General features: G+C 36.8%; 1 protein-coding gene across 2 annotated transcripts in view; it reads right to left on the bottom strand.

Moving 5' to 3' along the window:
* Positions 1 to 19,584, bottom strand: part of DCN (decorin) — a 43,135-nt gene extending 23,551 nt beyond the window's left edge. The window contains exons 1-3 of one of the 2 annotated variants that reach the window (XM_019446416.2): positions 19,327 to 19,584; positions 15,147 to 15,393; positions 121 to 233 (exon numbers count right to left, since the gene is read on the bottom strand). In XM_019446416.2, coding sequence (XP_019301961.1) covers positions 121 to 233; positions 15,147 to 15,360 — 327 coding nt within the window. In that variant the 5' untranslated portion in view covers positions 15,361 to 15,393; positions 19,327 to 19,584. Of the gene's footprint in view, positions 1 to 120; positions 234 to 15,146; positions 15,394 to 16,163; positions 16,296 to 19,326 lie in introns of those variants that run through there. The other variant, XM_019446417.2, reaches the window with a different exon arrangement.
* Between the last annotated feature and the right edge of the window lie 1,506 nt (positions 19,585 to 21,090).

Below are 21,090 nucleotides of genomic sequence, written 5' to 3'. Positions count from 1 at the left end.
TGATTTATTACCATATAGTACCCCAGGCCTTACCTAAGTTTTGTTTTGAAAAATCCTCTGAGTCAGATCTTGTTACAACTCACAAACCAACCAACAAACAAATACACAAAGAATCCTTACATGAAGGTTCTTCAGGTTCTTGAAGTCTCCATCTTTGATTTCGGTTATCTTGTTGTTTTGCAAGTCCAGCAGCGTAGTGTCAGGAGGGAGCTCTTTTGGCACTTTTTCCAAACCTTGCATGAGAGTAAAAGTGACGTATAGTCAGTAAAAGGGGCACATGACTACACAATCACAAGGGATGTGTTTGCAAAGAAATCAGTGTTACAATGAAAATTTTACCAGTACCATAATTTTCTTCTTCTAGGAATTATACCGATTGTAGTTTAAAATATCTGCTTTATTTTTCCCAAAGAAGTCAAAGGATGTATACAAAGGATACATATATATATAAAGGTTACATATATGTATATTCAAGTATAAATAAACACATCATCTTCCCCATGTAATTACTTTTCTGAATAAAAGTAAAATTTATATTTTGTAAGAGAGTGGCTCAACTTTCTCAGTGCACATTGTTTTACCTCACTGTTCTTGTTTTAACAATCAATTCCTTTGATAAATGTTAAGTGCAAGCGACCTCTAAATCTATACTTTCTGCATAAATATACCATGAGTAGAGAAGAGCTTCAGCCAAATCATCAAAGACCCTTTAGACCTAACATGACATTGCCACAGATCTACATTTAAAATGCCTCTCTTGGGGCGTCTGGTGGCTCAGTTGGTTAAGCGTCAATCTCGTGCGGTTCGGGAGTTTGAGCCCCGCATCAGGCTCTGTGCTGACAGCTCAGAGCCTAGAGCCTGTTTTGAATTCTGTGTCTCCCTCTCTCTCTGCTCCTCCCCCGCTCAAACTCTGTCTCTCTCTGTGTGTCTCAAAAATAATTAAGATTAAAAAAATTAAAATACCTCTCTCTCTTCCATTGGCTTTGTTTCATATTGGTGTAGGTCATTAAGCAAAAATGTGATATTCTATTGACTCAAATTCATGTGATCATTTCTGTATTTTAGGTTGTATCACATAAACCAGAAAAGTTGTTTAACCTCTCCATCATATCTGAAACTTGAATTCTTTCATTCATTCAACAAAGCTTTACGGAATACTTCCTAGACACCATCAATTTATTAGGCCCGGGGGACACAGCAGGAACAAGACAGAAATTGTCCACATCCCCACAGAACATATGATTCAATGTTTTCCATTACAAAGAAAATTTCTACAGGGACTACAACTGCTATGTTGCAAAGGTATCTTTCCAATTTTGAATTTTACGGGAGTACAGACTGTGGAATTACCATTGCAGTCATAGTGCTATATTCGTGTCTTCCATGAAAATTGCAGAGAATATTCCTGAAATCACCTACCTTCTATGTTCTCTGCAAATAATTTTTTACTCACATTGTCACATTATCAGAGATCAACTATCGTTATAAATTTAAATAGCGAAATGCAGGCGATGCTAAACATGTACAAATATATTCCAAGAACTCACTACAGAAACAGTTCACAGAGAAGAAACAAGAGTGAAGTGTTTTCAGCGATGAACAGCTATCTTGTAGGAGGATATTTAACTGCTCTATGCAGTCATGATTGCTGCCATTTTCAGAAATGTCAGATTGATAATTTCATGCAATTAGGAGTGGCAGGCTTCTGCCAAATCATTGATAATTAGTGTTCTCCAACCAAGAAAAGACACATTTCCTTTCCTTTGGAAAAAAGTTCCCATCTACATTTCATTATTAGTCTGTGGGCTTCTCTGTCAAAGTTTTAATCTCCACTTATGCTTACTTTTACATATTATTGAACTTAAATCCTAGTGACTCTCTTAACATTTGTTTAATGCCAAAGTGCAGATAAATGTCAGATGTGGAGAGGGAAAAAATGATATATCATTTTTGATATATCATTTGGCTAACAATTTTGATTATTTTGTCCTGGAATTTTAGGAACTGCTTGAGGTGAATTATATACGTCATTTTTCTGAAGATTTAATGTCAAAAAATCTTCAGGCTTGTGATTTTTGCATTTTAGTGCTTAGAAAGTCATTTTCTCGATTAAAATCATAACCCTACCATCTACTCTGAGCTACTAGTAAATTTATATCTATTTGGAGGATTTATAGAGCAGTATTTTTATTAAAGCTTTCTACTGATGTCGCTTTATAGTTTATAAAAACTGAAAATATGTTATCTTATTTAACTTACATCAATCTGGCAAGATAGGTAAGGCTGTAGGGTGATTTTACTTTTCCAGATGATTTTTAGAAAAGGCTTCATGCCGTGAGCAACTCACATAAGAGGGTCAAAGTGCAGACTAGAACACAATTTTCCTGTATCCCCAACAAGAGCTATTTTTTTTAGAAAAAATTTTTAATGTTTATTTAGTTTTGAAAGGAAGAGAGAGAGACAGAGCATGAGCAGGGGAGGGGCAGAGAGAGAGGGAGCTGTCAGCCCAGAGCCTGACATGGGGCTCAAACCCATGAACCGGGGATCATGACCTGAGCTGAAGTCTGATGCTCAACAGACTGAGCCACGCAGGCACCCCAGAACCATTCTGATGTCAGATGCAATCACATGTTGTACATTTAAGGTCTAGACAGGGCATTGAACTTGCTCAACAACTAAAGGCAGAGTACAATGGGGACATTATCCCAGTTATGATTTCTTAAAATGTCACAAAGGAAAGGACCATTAAGTAACAGCTTGTCTATGATTCCCAAATGCTGATCAGGGAGACACTACAATGAGATTCCTACCAGTCTACATCAAACAAAATTCGACAAAAATAAGTGCAACTGAGTGTGTTTTTAATGTAAATTACACACCCACACCCACATATACACAAACACACACACACATTTCTGAGACGAGCATCTGCCTCCATTTCAAATATACCTTCTTAAAAAAATAATTCTGATAGCAGACGGCAGGTTGTTGTTACTTTGTTGCATTTGGTTTTGATCTTATAAGAAATCAACTTGTTCAACATTCAAAACTTCACTTGTCCCAGAAATTAGGAGACTTCTAATATAGACCGAGGCTCTCTTTTATAGGTAATTTAAATTTAATGGAGTTATATGGCTTCTCTAAGGCATCTCATGTTTAACCTAAACCAAGAACAAGGTGACATGAGTCCTCACTCTAGATCTACCCGATGTGCCATAGATGTATGTAAACACGGCACATATTTTTTTTAAAAGATGCTGATCTACACTGTTCCTTAAACATACTGTGCTGATTCTTAAATACTTGTTTTTATTTACAATTTATGTTTTATGGAATATTCCACCCACTCAAGTCCTTCTAGCTTCATTCTAATAACCCCTTAAAGTGTGCCCTTCACCCCCTCCTCTATAATATTCATCCTAACCACACCAGATAACAGTGACCCCTCTGCCACCAACTCCTTATATATAATCTCATGAGGTATTGTCCTGCACTTCAGTTTTCTTTCTTTTCTGTAAATTCTGGGCAAGCAGGAACAAATGACTATATTTCATGAGAGCTGTGGTCTTACTGCTTTACACATAAAGGTGACTTGTCGATTGATTAGTTGGAAAATCATTATCTGTCCTGCTATCCTTGGTGAAATGTTCATGGTCATGACTTCAAGATCTTTTCTGCTATGTTTTGTTACAATCATCTCTTCGCATCTTGCTTTCATAACGGTTCTTACTTTTCCTCAGAAGTACTAGAATACAACTGGCTATAATAATCAGAATTTTCTTTCTGATTCTTGGTTTAGCTAGAAACATTTTAGTAATGAACACTACCATCAAATATGCTGTCCCCATTATCTGCACCTGAAAACTGCTCTCAATTTCTTCTGTGTCTATGACATATTTGTGAGGAACCTTTGTTCACATATGTTTGAAGTATATCACCTTTTCTGTCCCACGTGGTAACTGATACAATGGTAACAGTTTCTTTGTATGACATATATTTCTCATGGGAAGAGATCAATTGTAAACCCTTGGATGGAGGAACAGACCCTCACTTATAGATAAGTATTATCAAAAACAATCAAGCAAATAATGAACACTGAATCTGATTAAGCCTGTAGATGTAACTCCCAATTTACAAGAGATATAGAAGTCAAAGGTATATGCTTAAGTCTATTAAAGAAATGGATTCAACAATGTCAATTAAAAAATGGGCAGAAGACATGAACAGACATTTCTCCAAAGGAAGCATACAGATGGCCAGCAGATACATGAAAAGAAGCTCAACATCCCCCATTATCAAAGAAATACAGATCAAAACTCCAATGAGGTATCACCTCACACCTGTTACAATGGCTAACATCCATAACACAAGAAACAACCAGCATTGGTGAGAATGTGAAGAAAAAGGAACCCTCAAGGACTGTTCGTGGGAATGCAAACTGGTACAGCCAGTGTGGAAGACAGTATGGAGGTTCCTTAAAACGTTAAAAATGGAACTACCTTAGGATCCAGCAGTCACACTACTGGGTAATTACCCAAAGAATACAAGAACACTAATTCAAGGGAAGCATGCACTCCTGGGTTTATAGCAACATTATTTACAATGGCCAAGATATGGAAGGAGACCAAGTGCCCAGTGATTAATGAATAAAAAAGATGTGGTGTATACACACACACACACACACACACACACACACATGCACACACACACACAAAGGAATATTATCCAGCCATAAGAAGGAATTAAATCTTGTCATTTGACATGGCATGGATGGATCTAGAGAGTATATTGCTAAATAAAATAATTCAGTCGGAGAAAAACAAATACTATATGATTTCACTCATATGTGGAATTTAAGAAACAAATAAGCAAAAGGGAACAAAAATGAGAGAGAGAGCAAGTGAGAGAGAAATAAACAAATTCTTAATTACAGAAAACATACTGATGGTTACCAGAGGGGAGGGGAGTGGGGGGATGGGTTAAATGAGATGGAGATTAAGAAGTGCAGTTGTCTTGATGAGCACAGGGTGATGTGTGGAACTGTTGAATTCCTATATTGTATGCCTGAAATTAATATAACATTGTATGTTAACTCACTAGAATCAAAATAAAAACGTAAACAAAAATAAACAGATTCAACAAAATCCCTATTTCCTCAACAGATAAACCGCAGGGGAAAGTAAAGAAAGGCTTGTTTTTCAATCATTTATAGTTTACAAGACTTTAAAGCTATTTAAATAATTGCAGTGTATGTACTTCATTTGGATCCTAATTCACACAAACTGTAAAATTAAACATTCGTAGTATTTACGAGATGGTTGAAAATGTGCACCCTGAATGAATCTCAGATGATATTAAGAAATGATCTTAAATTTTAGATGTGATCTGGTTGTCGTGATTGTATGAATTAAGAGCTTTAATCTTTCAGAGAAACATACCAACACATTGTTGGATAAAATGACAGGACAACTGAAATTTGCTTTAAAATAACATGGAAGGCAGAGGCGCCTGGGTGGCTCAGTCAGTTAAGCATCCAACTTCAGCTCAGGTCATGATCTCCCAGTCAGTGGGTTCGAGCCCCGCATCGGGCTCCATGCTGACCGCTCAGAGCCTGCAGCCTGCTTCAGATTCTGTGTCTCCCTCTCTCTCTCTGTTCCTCCCCAGCTCGCACTCTGTCTCTCTCTGTCTCAAAAATGAATAAATTTTTAAAAATTAAAAATTAAAAAATTAAAAAAAATAATATGGAAGGGGGAAGGTGGGTGGAGATACGTAGAAAAATACAGGCATTAGTTGACAGTTGTTGAAGCTTGGTGACGAATGTACAAGTGTCTCTTATTTTGCAGATTTTGTATATTTAAAAATCTTCCTATAACCTTTTATTTATTTTTTTTAAACATTTTTAATTTTATTTATTTTTTTAACGTTTATTTATTTTTTGAGACAGAGAGAGACAGAGCATGAACGGGGAAGGGTCAGACAGAGGGAGACACAGAATCGGAAGCAGGCTCCAGGCTCTGAGCCATCAGCCCAGAGCCCGACGCGGGGCTCGAACTCACGGGCCGCAAGATCGTGACCTGAGCTGAAGTCGGACGCTTAACTGACTGAGCCATCCAGGCACCCCTCCTATAACCTTTTAAATAAGACTATTATTTGAATTTTAATCCTGGTTCCTCTTTTTTGATCCTTAACATCCTTGGGTAAGTTGCTTAAGCTGTCTATGCCTCAGTTTTCTTGCAGCTTTCAAAGAAGTTTTGTGAGGATTCACTAAATTGTCCTACAACATAATTTCTTACCATCTGGCAGAGTAGGGCCTCAATTACTGGTACCTACAAGTATTTTCAATAAGGAGACAAAAGGGTGCCGCTCCGATTATCTTGCTGATTATTAGTCTGTAAATCTGTGGCAAAGTGACTGTTTTTCAGGGGTTTTTCCCTGTAATCAATACAATGATAACACGTATTATCCTGGAAGCTGACATCCGCTCTGCCTATGTGTCACACACACATTTTTCATTTATAGTTCTGACTCCTGGGTTGGCTCTTCTCACCAAACCCTGTGTGGTCTTGTTGCATTCATCCTTGCTCCCATGACGTTCAAAGTCTCTAAAGATGTTCACGGTCTTTGATGCTCAAGGTCTCTAGAGAGCTTGTCTACAAAGCCCTGCCTTTTGCTGGTATCTCCTCATTTCAGGAAGCACATGTTCCCCAACAACTAACTCGGCCTCCCCAAAGCTGTTGCTGGTCCATTTAACTAGATTTTAATAGTGGCAAATGCTATACTCCTTTGGCAAATTCGGAAAATTTCAGTCATTTTTGCATTGGGCTATTTGTTTTGGTCAACATTATCATCTTTAGAGTCAGAGTGACTTCGTCTTAACATCAACTCGGATGCCAACCAGAGATAACTGGGACCTTTAACTCATTATATTCACGTATATAACGCTTCTTGATCTTAAAACGCTGAGCATGAAGTAGACTAGGGTGGAAATCCTAAAGCTAAAGATTATTTTGAGGTGATTAAAAAACTTTATTTTAGTTAAAAATTGTTTACTTGAACTAAAACTAATCTTCAGATAGCATACAAGCAGACAGTTGTTCAATCTTAAGTATATTTTTATCTCAAGCTTTTAAATTAAAAAAAACCCTCAAATTCTGTCTTTATATATGATTTTATTAACCATCTATGATTTTAACTAAACCATTCCTACTGATACTGATGAATTTTATATTAATTCCTAAAACTATATGGAAAGTAAGATGTTAAGCATTTTATTTTATTTTATTTTATTTTATTTTATTTTATTTTATTCTCATATAAAATTTATTGTCAAATTGGTTTCCATACAACACCCAGGGCTCATCCCAACAGGTGCCCTCCTCAATGCCCATCACCCACTCCCCCCCACCCACTGTCAACTCTCAGTTTGTTCTCAGTTTTTAAGAGTCTCTTACGTTTTGGCTCCCTCCCTCTCTAACTTTTTAGGCATTTTAAATGAAATACCAATTTTCAAGGTAAAACTTGCTTCAAAAAAGATATTCTACAGGGGTGCTGAGGGGTTCAGTCAGTTAAGCGCCCGACTCCTGTTTTGGCTCAGGTCATGATCTCATAGTTCAAGGGATCAAGCCCCATGTTGGGCACTGTTTTGACAGCATGGAGTCTGCTTGGGATTCTCTTTCTCTCTCTCTGTCTCTCTCTCTGCCCCCCCCCCACTTTCTCTGTCTCTCTAAAAAATGAATAAATTTTATTTTTTATTTTATTAAATTTTATTAAATTTTATTAAAAAAGATACTTCTACAAGGAAAAAAAGCTATGAAGATATGATTCAATGCCTTTCTTAAACTCAAGTAGAAAGTTTCAGTAACTATGAAGTAAACTTGTCAATTAATTTTCATTATCATTGACTTGACCTCTTACGTAGTTAAATAATGACCTTCACAGGGACATGTAATATCTGTGGAGTTTCCACATAGAATACATAACTTATGCCTATGTTTCTCATTAGAAACATATATAAATCCAAGTGAGCGTGTAGAAGGTCACAGTTTCCAAAGATGACATTAATTATATCTCCCATCTCATATGCTCTTATTCAATAACAATAAAAAGATGAAGTCAAATCCCCCTCCTTTCAAACCTGGGCTGGCCTTACAATGTCTCTATGACCTAATGGAATGGGCCGGAGGAGACACGGTGTGACTTTTGAGGCCAGGTCAAAAAAGGTTGTACAGCTGCTACCCAGTTCTTCTGGGAAGCTTGTTCTGGGAGCAGCCAGGGGCCATGTAAAAAGCCTGTCTAAGCTGAGACCACCCTGCTGCAGGGGCCATCTGAAGCCCTCCAGATGACAGAACAGCTGGGCTCATAGGCAACAGCAGCAACAATTGCCAGTTATGAGTGAGCTGTTTTGGGTGTGCTAGACTCCCCATGGCCCCGGCCCCAGCCAACACCTGTCTGAAATGCAAGAGAGACCCCAAGTCAAATCTCCTGTCCTTAAATAATGAGCGAAGCAAAATTACTTTTTACGTGGTCAAGTTTTGAGATAGTATTTATTCAATAATAGTAACATGAACAGAGTGGTTCTCTCCATTCAATTATTTTTCAATGAGCTTCCTTTAATGTGATTCTAAATTTTCCATTGAAATGCAATTGTTTCTAAGGCTAGTCTGAATTATTTATTTGTTCTCCCAAATTCTGTAAAAGGAACTTTATCTTCGTTAAAATAGGGCTATTTGTTAAAGTAAATAAGATTCTACTTAAGATATTACCAGAAAATCATTTCTGAAATGAAGGCTAATGACAAATTGTACTTTTTTTTTTCTAGTTGCCCCAGTGATGAATAGCATGGTTCTTTAGCAAATGTCAGCAATCTGGTAAACTGCATGTTGGACAAAGGCCAGGTTGCCCTAAGACATCATGCTTTCCACCCCCCCCCCCCCCCCCCGTTCTGTGGCAGGGGTCCAAACTCCACAATTTATTCTTGTTGACTGCCAACAATATTTTTTAATAATGCTGTCTTCAATTTAATAATGAAGACAATAGTGATACACTTCAGTTTTGGCACATGACAGATACAACAGGTTGGAGTCTCAGTTCCACCAAAAACCTTTCTGTTCAAGGCATACATGTTCCCTGATTCCCCTCTTAAAAACAGCAATTTGATTGTGATGGCAGTTGCATTGGGTTTCAGAAATAGGAGATTCCCCCTTTAATTTGATTCTCTTTTCAGATAAACTCAAGGAAGGTTTAAGCTTCCTGATTCTATGGCCATCCTCAAACAAACAAACAAACAAAACAACAACCAAAAAACAAAAATGCTGTGCACCACAGCTCCAGGACTCCTAGTCAGCCATGTTTTCTCCTTTTTCCAGCTTGATAGAATCAAGAATATTGTAGAATTATGCACTCATCCAAGCACTAGGTCATGCATATATTCACTTATTCATTCGTCAGGCAATTATTGATGTTTGAGAGCCTAACAAGTATAAGGCATTTTGTTGAGTACAGGGTATACAAAGTAAGTTATCACTATACTTTCCTTAGGGTATTGGAAGGAAATGTTTCAGTAAATAAATAAAATATACTGAATAACTACTATATATATGTTATATATAATTTATACATATATAAATATATAAGAATAATCAAGGAAAATATAGATTACAGTGAAAGCACAGAAGTAGACAAGCTACAGGAAAGCAATCCGCCAACTAAGTCAAGGATTAATTGAACCTTGACTGTTATAGTGTAGTTGCTTCAGGGCTTTCTCCTTTTATTGAGACTGGAATGAAAAGTGGATTAATTCTCCTTTATCCTTATTTTCAAGGAAATATATAATCTCTTTGCTATTCTCTGAAGGAGAAAAGTTAAGATTAGAGGGTCCCCTGCATTTCTTTTGCTCAGAGAGTTGATATTCCGGTAACCTATTCTCAGCCTGTCCTCTGGAGCCAAGATGATCTTGCAGGGGAGAACACATCGCAGCTGTAGTCTGACCAAATGCCTTGATCTCACACAGCTGCCTCTCTCTCCCTCCCGGGACTGAGAATGAAACCAGGGATGTGTCAGTTCTCAGTCAGCTCAAGAAGACAGATGCTTCCTGTGGCTTTCTCTGACTCCTTTCTTCCTCCTCCCCATCTTTGACCCCTGATGTCAGGAACCTCGGCCATCCGAGTCGCATGAGAATTCCTCTTGCTGCGTCTAAAGATCTGCCATACTCCACCCTACCCAATAATAATTTAGGCAACCCATTGGGCATGCTCGGTGCACAGCCTCCTTCCCGCACCATGTCTTAGACATACGCTTTGGCTGCATCTGAAACTCCCAGTGAGGGTCACCCATGTCCCTGCTGCTGCAACAGAAACTATAAAAGCAACTGAACTTCCAGCATTCTCTCTGCCCCTCTACAAAACAGCCCTAATTTATTCTTCTGAGTTGATTTCACAGAGTAAGTGTAATGGTTCATTTGCCTCATGGATAAAATTTGCTTCTGGAAAACCAGTTTCCCCAGATAAGAAACAAGCTATGGCATATATGTCTCAAGTGGTGACCACTGACAAAATTTTCACCAGTTGAAGCAAATTGATTAAAAAGAAGAAAAGTAACTCTATGCAACTTGAAGGCTTGTATTTTTTTTTTTTGCTAAGATTTGTTTTAAACTAAAATATCCTTTGCCATATGAAGTATATTTTAGGAACCAGTAGCTATTTGTACTGCTTTTACAGGGCAAAATAAAATGTTACATCTTCTGACATCATCTCTAGAGAGCTAACTATGTGGGTTGTGAATCATTTATGATTATAAAATAGCCAAATGTTTCATTGTTCTCCACTTAACCAAACCCCTTTTATTCAAAGGAATAGTGTTTGGAGAAAAGTGAACTGCTTGATAATTGCAGCATTTTCTAATTCATGTCTGCTTATAGCTGGAGGTGATACAGTCCCTTTGGGAGGCAGGGGAGAGAAGGTGTTATTTTATATCAATCTTGACAAGCCATGTACTTCTTAGAGATTCTCAATTTCAAAGAAAAACACAAGAACATTATGAGGAAGAGCCTCATGTGACTAGCCAACTTTGTCTGAAATGGTAAGCTAAATACAACAGAAAGGTAGACACTATTACAAACATTTCTATTCTTACCTAACGAAATGGGATCTATTCCCACTTACCCAATGAAAGTTGCAAAGTTACAGGTAGTAAATGGTAAAGCAGAACTTCAGTTCAGAGGTATTGAACGGCATAACCCAAGTTCTTTCAACTATTAAATAATTTTAAAAGGTATTTAAATTCCTTTCAAGTTTGCTTATAGGAAATGTATCGACAAGTATTATTTAAGTTTGGAAGAATAGTCAAAAAACAATGCTGATCCTTATTTTACCTGCCAGGATCGATCTGCCTTTTAGCAGCCAGATGAAAGTACCAAATAATGCTACCTGGTAACGTGTGAGCCAAAGACGAATGGTTACCTGATAACACTTGGGCCAAAGAGGATACGTATAAGTAAGGGGACTGTTTTCCTGCAAGATATTAGGTACATAAAACAGAACTTCCAATCACAGGATCAATATTGAACATTTTGAAAAGATTGCACTAAAATGAGTTACATTGGTGCCTTTTTGATTTTAAGGGAACTCACAGATTTCAAATTTGCTAAGCTTATGTTTATTTTATTTTTGTAATAAATGTTACATTTAAGAGTAAATTGCTTTATGTCTTAAGAGAAAAAAGAAAGAAGGAAGATTTCATAAAATTCTGATCCAAACTGCAATTACAAGAAAGTACAAGAAATTCAGCCAAACAACTTGGCCAATATCTATGGAGCATTCATTATTTCTTGGACGGGTTGAAATATGCTTACTTTCTCAATCCTGGATGCTATAGAAATAATAAACATGCTATAGAAAATATACCATAATGCTATTCAGATACATTAGAATGAAGGATGAAAGCAGTCAATGTGTCTTCTTGAACCACCTCGAATTTTCCCATGGACTAATTACTCAATTGTAACTTCACAGTTTTAACATCTCAGCTTTGAAAGAACTGTTTACAAATTTGATGCCATTTAACTTTGTTAAAAATACTTCTTAGTGGCAAAAATGGTCAAACGTTTTAATAAGAAATGTTTGCTTCTGTTAAACATTGTTTAGATGACAAAGGCCTACTGTCCTTCAACACTGTAGGTCCTCTCCCCTCATTAGAAGCTTTGGCAAGGATAATCCTTAAGAAAACATTAGCCTTTGATGCAGATAAGCATTCACATTTCTCGTTCCAAAGTGCATTACATTTTTTTTCTCTGTTATAATAATTCAAGCTTCATGTTCAGATCACTAGAAAATTTAAACCAAAAAATAAACTGCATTGCCTTTACTATGAACAAGGTTGCCTATTTCTCCTTCCTCTTTTTTTCTTTTTTACATATCTTTCAGCCTTTATTCCATAGAATCCTCATATAGAAAATATGTATTGGGGCACCTGGGTGGCTCAATCAGTTGAGTGCCGAAGTCTTGATTTCAGCTCAGGGCATGATCACACAGTTCGTGAGTTCGAGCCTCAGGTTGGGCTCCATGCTGACGGTGCAGAGCCTGCTTGGGATTCTCTCTCTCCCTCTCTCTGCCCCTCCCCCACCTCTCTCTCTCTCTCTCTCTCTCTCTCTCAAAATAAATAAATAAACACTTAAAAATATATTTTCTGTTTTAGAAATATCTGACCAAAATTATTTACAATATATTTAAATATGAATTTAACAGAAACTAAAAGTAACTTAGATGAGACCATTGCTCATGGGAACTCAGTTCTCTTAATTATATAGGGTTTCCTCAAACAAATCATTATTACAATGTTGGCTACTTCTTTGGTATATAATGTCAGTAAACCTTTTACAGGAAAGACGTGCACTCTGGGCTCTTAGATAAAGGTAACACGTAAAAAATTTCCTCATCAAAAAACAACTCAAAATAAACAATAAAAAATAATAACAAGGACAACAACAAAGCTGTATCATGAGACGCCCAAGTCAATGAACTTGATGTTTCCTGAGACTGATTTTTCTGTTTAGTTTTGAGAAATAGCCTTAGGGCTTTTTTATGAAAGACCAGTAGAAAACTGTCTCCAATGCTTTCATCAGAGTCAAGCTTTATAAACTATTTATCATGTGAGCAAAATAAAGCCACATCTATGGAAAAATAAAACCAGTGAAGTGACCGAACAAGTCTTTGCTCCTTAAAATTATCAACTGTTCATTGTTGGTATTATATGTAGTGGGAATAATCATGAATCTTTTTAACGTTGTTACGAGAGGCCAAGTGAGATTTAACGTGTATCACATGTCTTAGGAACTTGGCCATTTAATAAATTTTTTAAAAGTCTACCACTTGGGGCACCTGGTGGCTCAGTTGATTAAGCATCTGACCCTTAATTTTACCTCAGGTCATGATCTCATGGTTCTTGAGTTTGAGCCCCACATCAGTCTCTGTGATGGCAGCACGGAGCCTGCTTGGGATTCTCTGTCACCCTCTCTCTCTGCCTCTCTCTGCCTCTCTCTGTCTCTCAAAAATAAATAAATAAACATTCAAAAAACAAAAGTTTACCACTAGTATATCCATCATATGATGATTCCTCTGTTCAGATATTTTCATCTCCATTATTTTTCTGCCTATATGAGTAATGCAGGTAATCTCTAGATGCTTATAATAGTTTCTGTAGAATTTGATAGCAATCTAATCCCCCTTGTAGTGAATATACAATTCAAAAAAGAAATAACCACTAATATAATATCAGACCCACATGAATAAGGACCATATTTGTCTTCCTCATTCCTTTCTTCCCAGGGCTTACAACATTGTGGGGTCTCGATGTATTTGCTGAATGAATACATGAATCCAGTGGAATTATCCTGTAGCCTTTTTAAAGCCTTCTACACACTTTTGTGGGGAGGGGGTTAAATGGCTATATAATACGTCAGCACCGAAAAAGCTATCTTGAAGTGTTTGATTTTCAGTTGTTAGTATTGAACATGTTTTATGTTTTCCTGGGTTCTAGTTTGTAGTTTATTCCAACTATAGAAGTTAGTGGCAAATTTCCCTGCAAAATATTGCTAGAAAGCATGTTCTGAATAAATATAGAATGTTGAAAAGAAGTACCCTACTACACTATGGAGTTTCTCCTGTAAGGAAATACTCCATACCCCATGGTAAAGTCATTCTGTGGGGATTTTTTTTTCTTTATTTTTCCTTGTAATAAATGAACCGAGAGAGAGAGAGAGAGAGATACAAATCAACTGTCATGTCAACTACATTCATTCCCCTTTGGCCCATCTGCTGGGGCCTCAAACTTTCTGGAGATTTATCTTTTGAGTGTATTGCTCTTGGAATTCCCAGGCCAAATTTTTCCTGAAACATGATACATCAAAGTGTATACAGTGTTGGGCTAAAGTTATATGTCTTGTGATTATATTGGATATTTACACCATATCTTGGCTGTAAAGATTGCTCTTGAAACTTTCTAAAGAATATAAATAGCTAGATTACAGAATGCCAAATGTAAAGCCAAAACTAAGACCCAGAGATTAAGGGAGTAGTTTGGTACTTGAAAGATAATTTTTTGTTCTAAAACTTTACTTGTTTTACTTCTGATAACTCTACATACTTTACAATTTAGTAATGTTCAAACACCGTTATCTGGGCTAAGCCAAGAGTAGAGACATCACCCACGTCTTAATATCTAGTATTTCTTGAAAGCAAATCACTGAATTAAAATGAGCCTTCACTTTGGAATCATAGGACAGTGATTTGTTCAAAATTTTATTTCAAAGAAAGGGGACCATGAAGCTCAGAAAGATTTTTCAAAACGTGATTTGTCTAAGATTGTGCAAGTGATGGAGCCCCTACTTTAAAAAAGGGAAGAAAACAGTCTCCTAACTTCAAGGCTACTTCTTTCTACGCTATTCGGCTTCCTTTGCTTCTCCATAGGTGGCACTGTCTCTCACATTTGGAACTGCGGGGATTCAAAATGAAAATGTTTTAACTCTCAAGGAAGCCCATTCCTGTGAACACAACAGGGTAGGGGATATGTTAACTAACTATTTGAAACAAACAGTAACAAAAAAATAGAACATAAAACAAGGTAAGGAAAGAGGGCCTCCTGCACCTACTCACCCAAATCAGAACACTGCACAACTCGAAGGTGGCACTGACAGCGGAAAGGACACACTGGTCCCAGAGGCTCTAATTCAGAATCAATAGGAGGGTGCTCTTCTGGGCCTATCCCAGAAGCCTCATCTTCTAGCATAAAGTCAAATAAGCCTCTCTGTTGGAACGGCCCAGCCCAGGAAACTTGTGCAAGCAGGAGGAAGATGATAGTTGCCTTCATGATTTATCTCATGTATTTTCACTGCCAAGGAACCTGGGAAACAAACGAAAGGTTTAGAGGAGTAGCACTGCCTGGTTACGTTGTTATCTCTGATATGAGATAGAGTAGAGTGAGTGTAAAGCATAAAAAAAAACCATATTTCATTTATTGTTAGGAAGCCGAATATTGAAATGTATTTGAAAGGTACATAATAGACTACCTGGCACAGCTATTTACTTCTGTAAAGAAATGTGAATGTTCTTGAAATCTGCTTGCTTGAATTTGGAGTCTGAATTAAGGCAATATATATTCACATCATTTGCAAAATCGTTAAGATGATAGATCACGTTGGAATTTTCAATGCTCATTCAACATAAGCCATGCTACGGTCAAATAAAATTTCATCTATACACATGAGAGATCTCCAATTCCTGTGTCAGAAATATCTCTGGAAGCCAATCTCCTCTCTCCATCCCACTGTATTTATCTTGGTCCAGACCTTTCTCATCACTCCCTGAACTTTCACAAGAGCTTCCAACTGGTCTCGGCCTTGGCCTTGAAGATTCTCTCTACTCCAGGCCATCTTCAACTCTGCTGCCCAAGTCATGTTCAGAAAATCAGATTTCATTGTATTTCTATTCTACTGAAAACTCCTTGTTGACTTCTCAAGGCTTGCCCATCAGGTCCACATCCCCTTTGCTGCAAGTGAGACCATTCACAATCTGGTGCCGATGTTTCAAGCCCTGTTTCTCTCCATTTCCTCTCCACTCCGACCCCCACCACAGCCCTGACACTCAAAGCTAATTGCCCTTTAAAATACCTACCTTGGGAGAGAGTTGTAAAGATTGAATGAGATAATGGACTTCCCTTGTGTATTCCCTGGCTCATCCACACAGGATGCTGCTTCCTCCCTCTTCTGTGTCCCAAAGCACGTTGCTCTTACCTCTTTTAAAGAACTTATCACATTATACTGTAATTTGTTTGGCGTGCTTGGTCTGTCCCCCCCAGCTAGAAGATGCACTCCTTCAGGGCGTGTCTTATTATTCTTTGTTCTGTACCCAGGCCTTGCACAATATTTTGCACAAAAATGACTCAATTGACCATCAATTTATTAATAATACACGTTATTCGGTTTGTTCCAAGCAACCAGTCTGATTTTTTAAAACACAAAGTTGTATTTTTTCAATAGCAAATTTCTAGCATGAGGAAGGTAACAAATCCAAAACTTAAATTTGGTATAAGCACAGTTTACTTTTCAAAATAAATCTATTGACCAGTTTCTCAAACTGATCATTTTTTTAAAAAAACAAATAAACATCTATGGAAAATCCTACTGATTTTTATATGACTCCCATGTTATCTGGTTTTTTGTAAAGAAACAAAAGTACAGTTTTGGCAAATCCATGTACTTCTCCATTCATTCAATGAGCCCTTTAGATTTATATATCTGTTGTTGAATTTGTTGTTTTGTTAGCTGAAGTGAACTAAATAAATCTTAATTGACAAAAAGTAGCTGATCATATGGAGAAGAAGCAGTCTATTTTTGAGCTGATATATTTTAAAACACCACTGGAAATGTTCTAAGGATTCCAAAAACACATTGTAGATACTATCTTTAGTTTTGCCACATCTACGTTGAATTGTACACTTACAAGGAGCATATTAAAGCTGCAAATTCATAACTAGACTTAAAGAATGATTTTTTCATCAGCAGCCAATGGTAGCATATGCAAAAAAAAAAAAAAAAAAAGAAAGAAAGAAAGAAGGAAGAAAGAAACCCAAAAAACAAACAACAACAACAAAACAAGCAACTTTATATGCCCTGACCTTAAGGTATCTAAGTATCTTCTGGAAATTCTTGGCTAGGTCCACTAGAGAGGGAAAAAACAGTTTTTGGATTTCTTACACTTTTGTTCTTAGTTTCTACTTATTACTGAGGTGTGTATAAGGCAGCACATATACAGAACGGGTCGTGGCTTTTCATTTAAAAAATACCACAAAGTTTATTATTCACGCTGCCCCTTTAAATTTGGTATCAGGTTTTCTCTAGGAGTATATTCCCACTCATTTACTGCATAGCCTTTTTACGGAGACCCTATTGTTTTGGCAGTGTTTCCTTGGACTGGATCTCAGGGAGTGGTTTTTGGTCTGTTTCACATTAAAATGCAATGTTTACGGTTTACCACAGTTTGCTAGCCTTGCATATTTAATATCTTACAATTTTAGGAGAAAAATGAAGCAAAGTAATTGCAGATTTAATAAATAGCAATGCGAATTAACGCAGATGTTGCCTTTTGATCTTTTCTCCAGAGCAGAGAATGCCTGGTTGTTTCACTAACTCAAAAAAAGAAATGTTGAACATGAGCTCAGAGGAATATTATCATTTATATGTGTTTCCTCTTGTTAAAATGGTGCAAATTCTCTGCACAATATTTTTCTTGGTTAAAGCTGAACACAAACAGGAAGTTTATAGCTTTCATTACTTATATTATATCACTTTGATGTGTGTGCATGTGCGTGTGTGTGTGTGTGTGTGTGTGTATGTGTGTGCATTTTAACCCTGAATGTCCTGGAGAAGAATATGTCAAGTAACTTTATACAAATTCCCCCAGGAGATTATTTCTTTAAATTACTGTCATCATACTTGAAGATGCAGCATCTTAAAACAATTAGTGGAGGCTATTGATATGAATAATTTTTAATCATTTTTCCTTCCTTAGTATATAAGAAAAATAAGCACAAAATAGCAGTTGCCCTGTGGAACCCAGAAGATTATTTACTGACATATTATATTTCCCAAGTTTCTTTGAAATTGTTTTAAGCATTCTCAAAATGTATGACTCCTTCTTACCTGCTAATTGTTAGGTATAATGTCACTACTGCACTAAAGCTACTTGCCCCACTTTCTAAGTGTTTCATCAAAAATAATAATTTCTGTCTCCTTAAACTACTTCAGCCCATTAAATTCACTATGTAATTCAGATCACCATTTGTAGGATGTCATTTATGCCTTTGGTGTGACTTTCAAAATCCAAATTTAACCCTCAGGAGATTAGTAAAACTATAACTACAGACAAAAATAAAAATCCCCCAGCACTAGGTGAATGGAAAACCCCAATAATAACAGAAATGATTTAAAAATAGACAATAAAAAAGGCATTTATCCACAAATAAGGGCTGCTATAGGAGGCATTTGGTTCTTTTTCTGGTCAAAATAGCAATAGGAAAAGCAAAAGCCACAGGAATTTATGTCACTGGGAGCCCACTTAACCAGTGGTCATCGGTGGTACCCTCTTTTGAAATTAGCAAGAAAAATAACCTACACCCTAGTGATGTATCTTACAATACAATTTCATTTGCATTGAGAAAACTGACTGGGTCTTATCTTTCCCTGTAAGGAATTATGTAGCTAACTGTGAGATTTTCTTTAATAAACAGCATAATATTTGCAATATTTATTTTCACCTCTGTGATGATAATTTCTGTTCTTTTCTAGGTTGTAGAAATATACATTTAACTTCTGCAGCTCACCACCAGAGTTCACATCACTGAGGTTTTAAAAGTTCTGAACATATGCAAGAATTCAGGAGGGGACTAAATCCTTAAATACATACATATAACCCAACTACAAATTCGATGCTGATCTAGAATACTTTTTTATAAATACTTTCTAAAGAGGTAAAACATTTCATTAGTACAAATACAAAATACATCAATATAGATACTCATGGTGTTAGGTTACAGTTTTTTTAATAAACATCTTTGCAAGAACAGAAAGAACTAAAACAATGCATTCAACCATTTTACCAAATATTTAACTTCTGTCTTCAAGCAATACTTGTTTAAAATGCTGCATAAAGATTATCAAAAGTTTAGCACGATTTTTTTTCTTTCCTTTTTCTCACCAAACAATTCCTTTTTGCTCTCAACTTGATCGAAGTTTTATTAGTCTGTAGCAGAGTTCAGGACAATTATTGAAAACCATACCTTTTAATCCGGGGATTTGCCACAGGAGCCCTCAAAGCTGAGATGTAATTACACTAAATATTCAGCCCCAGCAAAAGAGTTTGCAGGTGTGGAAAGGAGGAGGGGGTAGGTGCTGCTCTGTGACTGTCACTAGGTTGAAAACCTCCTGCTTCTACTCCATAGCACGGTTAAAAAATAAGGTTTCCCTCAATGAACACAATCCGGCTGACACCCACATTAGATCATATGGTAATGATATGTCTCTTGTATTGCAGCCAGAAAGTTTATCGACCTTTTTTCTCCCCATTTGCTTTATTCCTTTTGCATCTGCTTAAGATTCTAAACTGCTTATGTGGTAGAGAGGGGCAACTTGATTTGAAATTTGTTTTATTGTGTGGATTCATTTCCCTAAAACATTGTAGCTAAAGGGTTTGCTTCCCCACCCCCAACCTCACTGCACTAGCCACCCTTTCTAGTCTTGTTTATAAGAAGCATTTATACTTCCAAAATGACAGTTTTTCTTGCTATCAGGATGTGTAAATCCAGCAAATGGAACGAAATTAATCTTGTAGTTATTTTAAATGTGGTCTGCAGAAATAAATGAGTGATTTAGGTGAAAATTTTCATTCAGATTCTTACTTGCCTTGGGCTGTTTGCACAAATTCAAGTACTCAGCTGTGGAGTTTTCCTGTGTATTTTGAACATATTTCTAGTGTCCTGGAAAAAAGTCATGATTTTTTATGTGACGAATATCACGTAGTTATTATTTCCTTACTCATAGTTTATAATCTCTCTTGTTGTTTACCAGCCTTTAGGTTTCTTTCTATTTTTCTAAATAAAACACATAGATACCAGAAATGGGTTTCATTTTAATTTAGCCTGTATATGAAAATTTTGATTTTCATGGACCACACTTTTATATAATCCAGAATTTTGAAAAGGCAACAAAGTCTATGGCTCTTTTCAAATTTCAGTAAATAGCAAAAAGGAAATGTAAACACAAGGAAAGATATTTATTTAGCCACTGGAAAGCTTTTTTGAGTTTTTCTTAATTCCCTTGCTGGATGCTCTTTAATTCTTTTCCTCTGTGTCTCTATGTTTTGACTTGTATCTTTATGCCATGGCCCCTAGGCTGTTACCAGGTGGAAACTTGAAATCCACATCTGTGAAACATGAGAAGTTAACCCTCCCCTCCTCCACCTTCCCCTCCCCTCCTCTAGCCATCCAACTACACAATTCTACAGTAAATACTTCTGCCTTAATGAAACTTGAAGGAATTAAATTCCTGAGTGGATATCTAAAGGAGGGGAGGGGTGCTGTCACATGATATTTTTCCTTGTTTCCCAAGACCAGCCTCCCTTAATTTTACAACTCCCTGCCCAACACCTCCTCTCTTTGACATCTAATAACCACATACCCAGTTATTTGGATCACTTAGAAAAAAGCCAAGAATTATTTTCCCTGGACATTGGTGCAAAGTCAATGATCCCCTTATGTGGAATCAATTACATTTTCCTCTTGAACTCCTCTTGTATCTATTTCTTTCATATACAGGTAATCCCTTCTTCTTCGTATTGTAGCTTTTTATGTATGTGTCTTACCCCAAGGGAGGGAGCACATCGTTTTCTTTTGTAGAGTGCTCGCACCCAAGCACAGTCACGGTATACAGTAAATTCTCAAGAAACACTTGGTGAATGACCACATAAAGTCAGTCAGATCTTTGGCTATGGATTCCACCATGATTATTGTTTTGCCCAGTCCTGGTTTGATCCTTATCAAAACTCA

The sequence above is a fragment of the Panthera pardus genome, unplaced genomic scaffold (assembly GCF_024362965.1).
Source record: "Panthera pardus isolate Hobbes unplaced genomic scaffold, ASM2436296v1 HiC_scaffold_6, whole genome shotgun sequence".
Lineage (NCBI taxonomy): Eukaryota > Metazoa > Chordata > Mammalia > Carnivora > Felidae > Panthera > Panthera pardus.
This window is presented reverse-complemented; position numbering and strand designations above follow the sequence as displayed.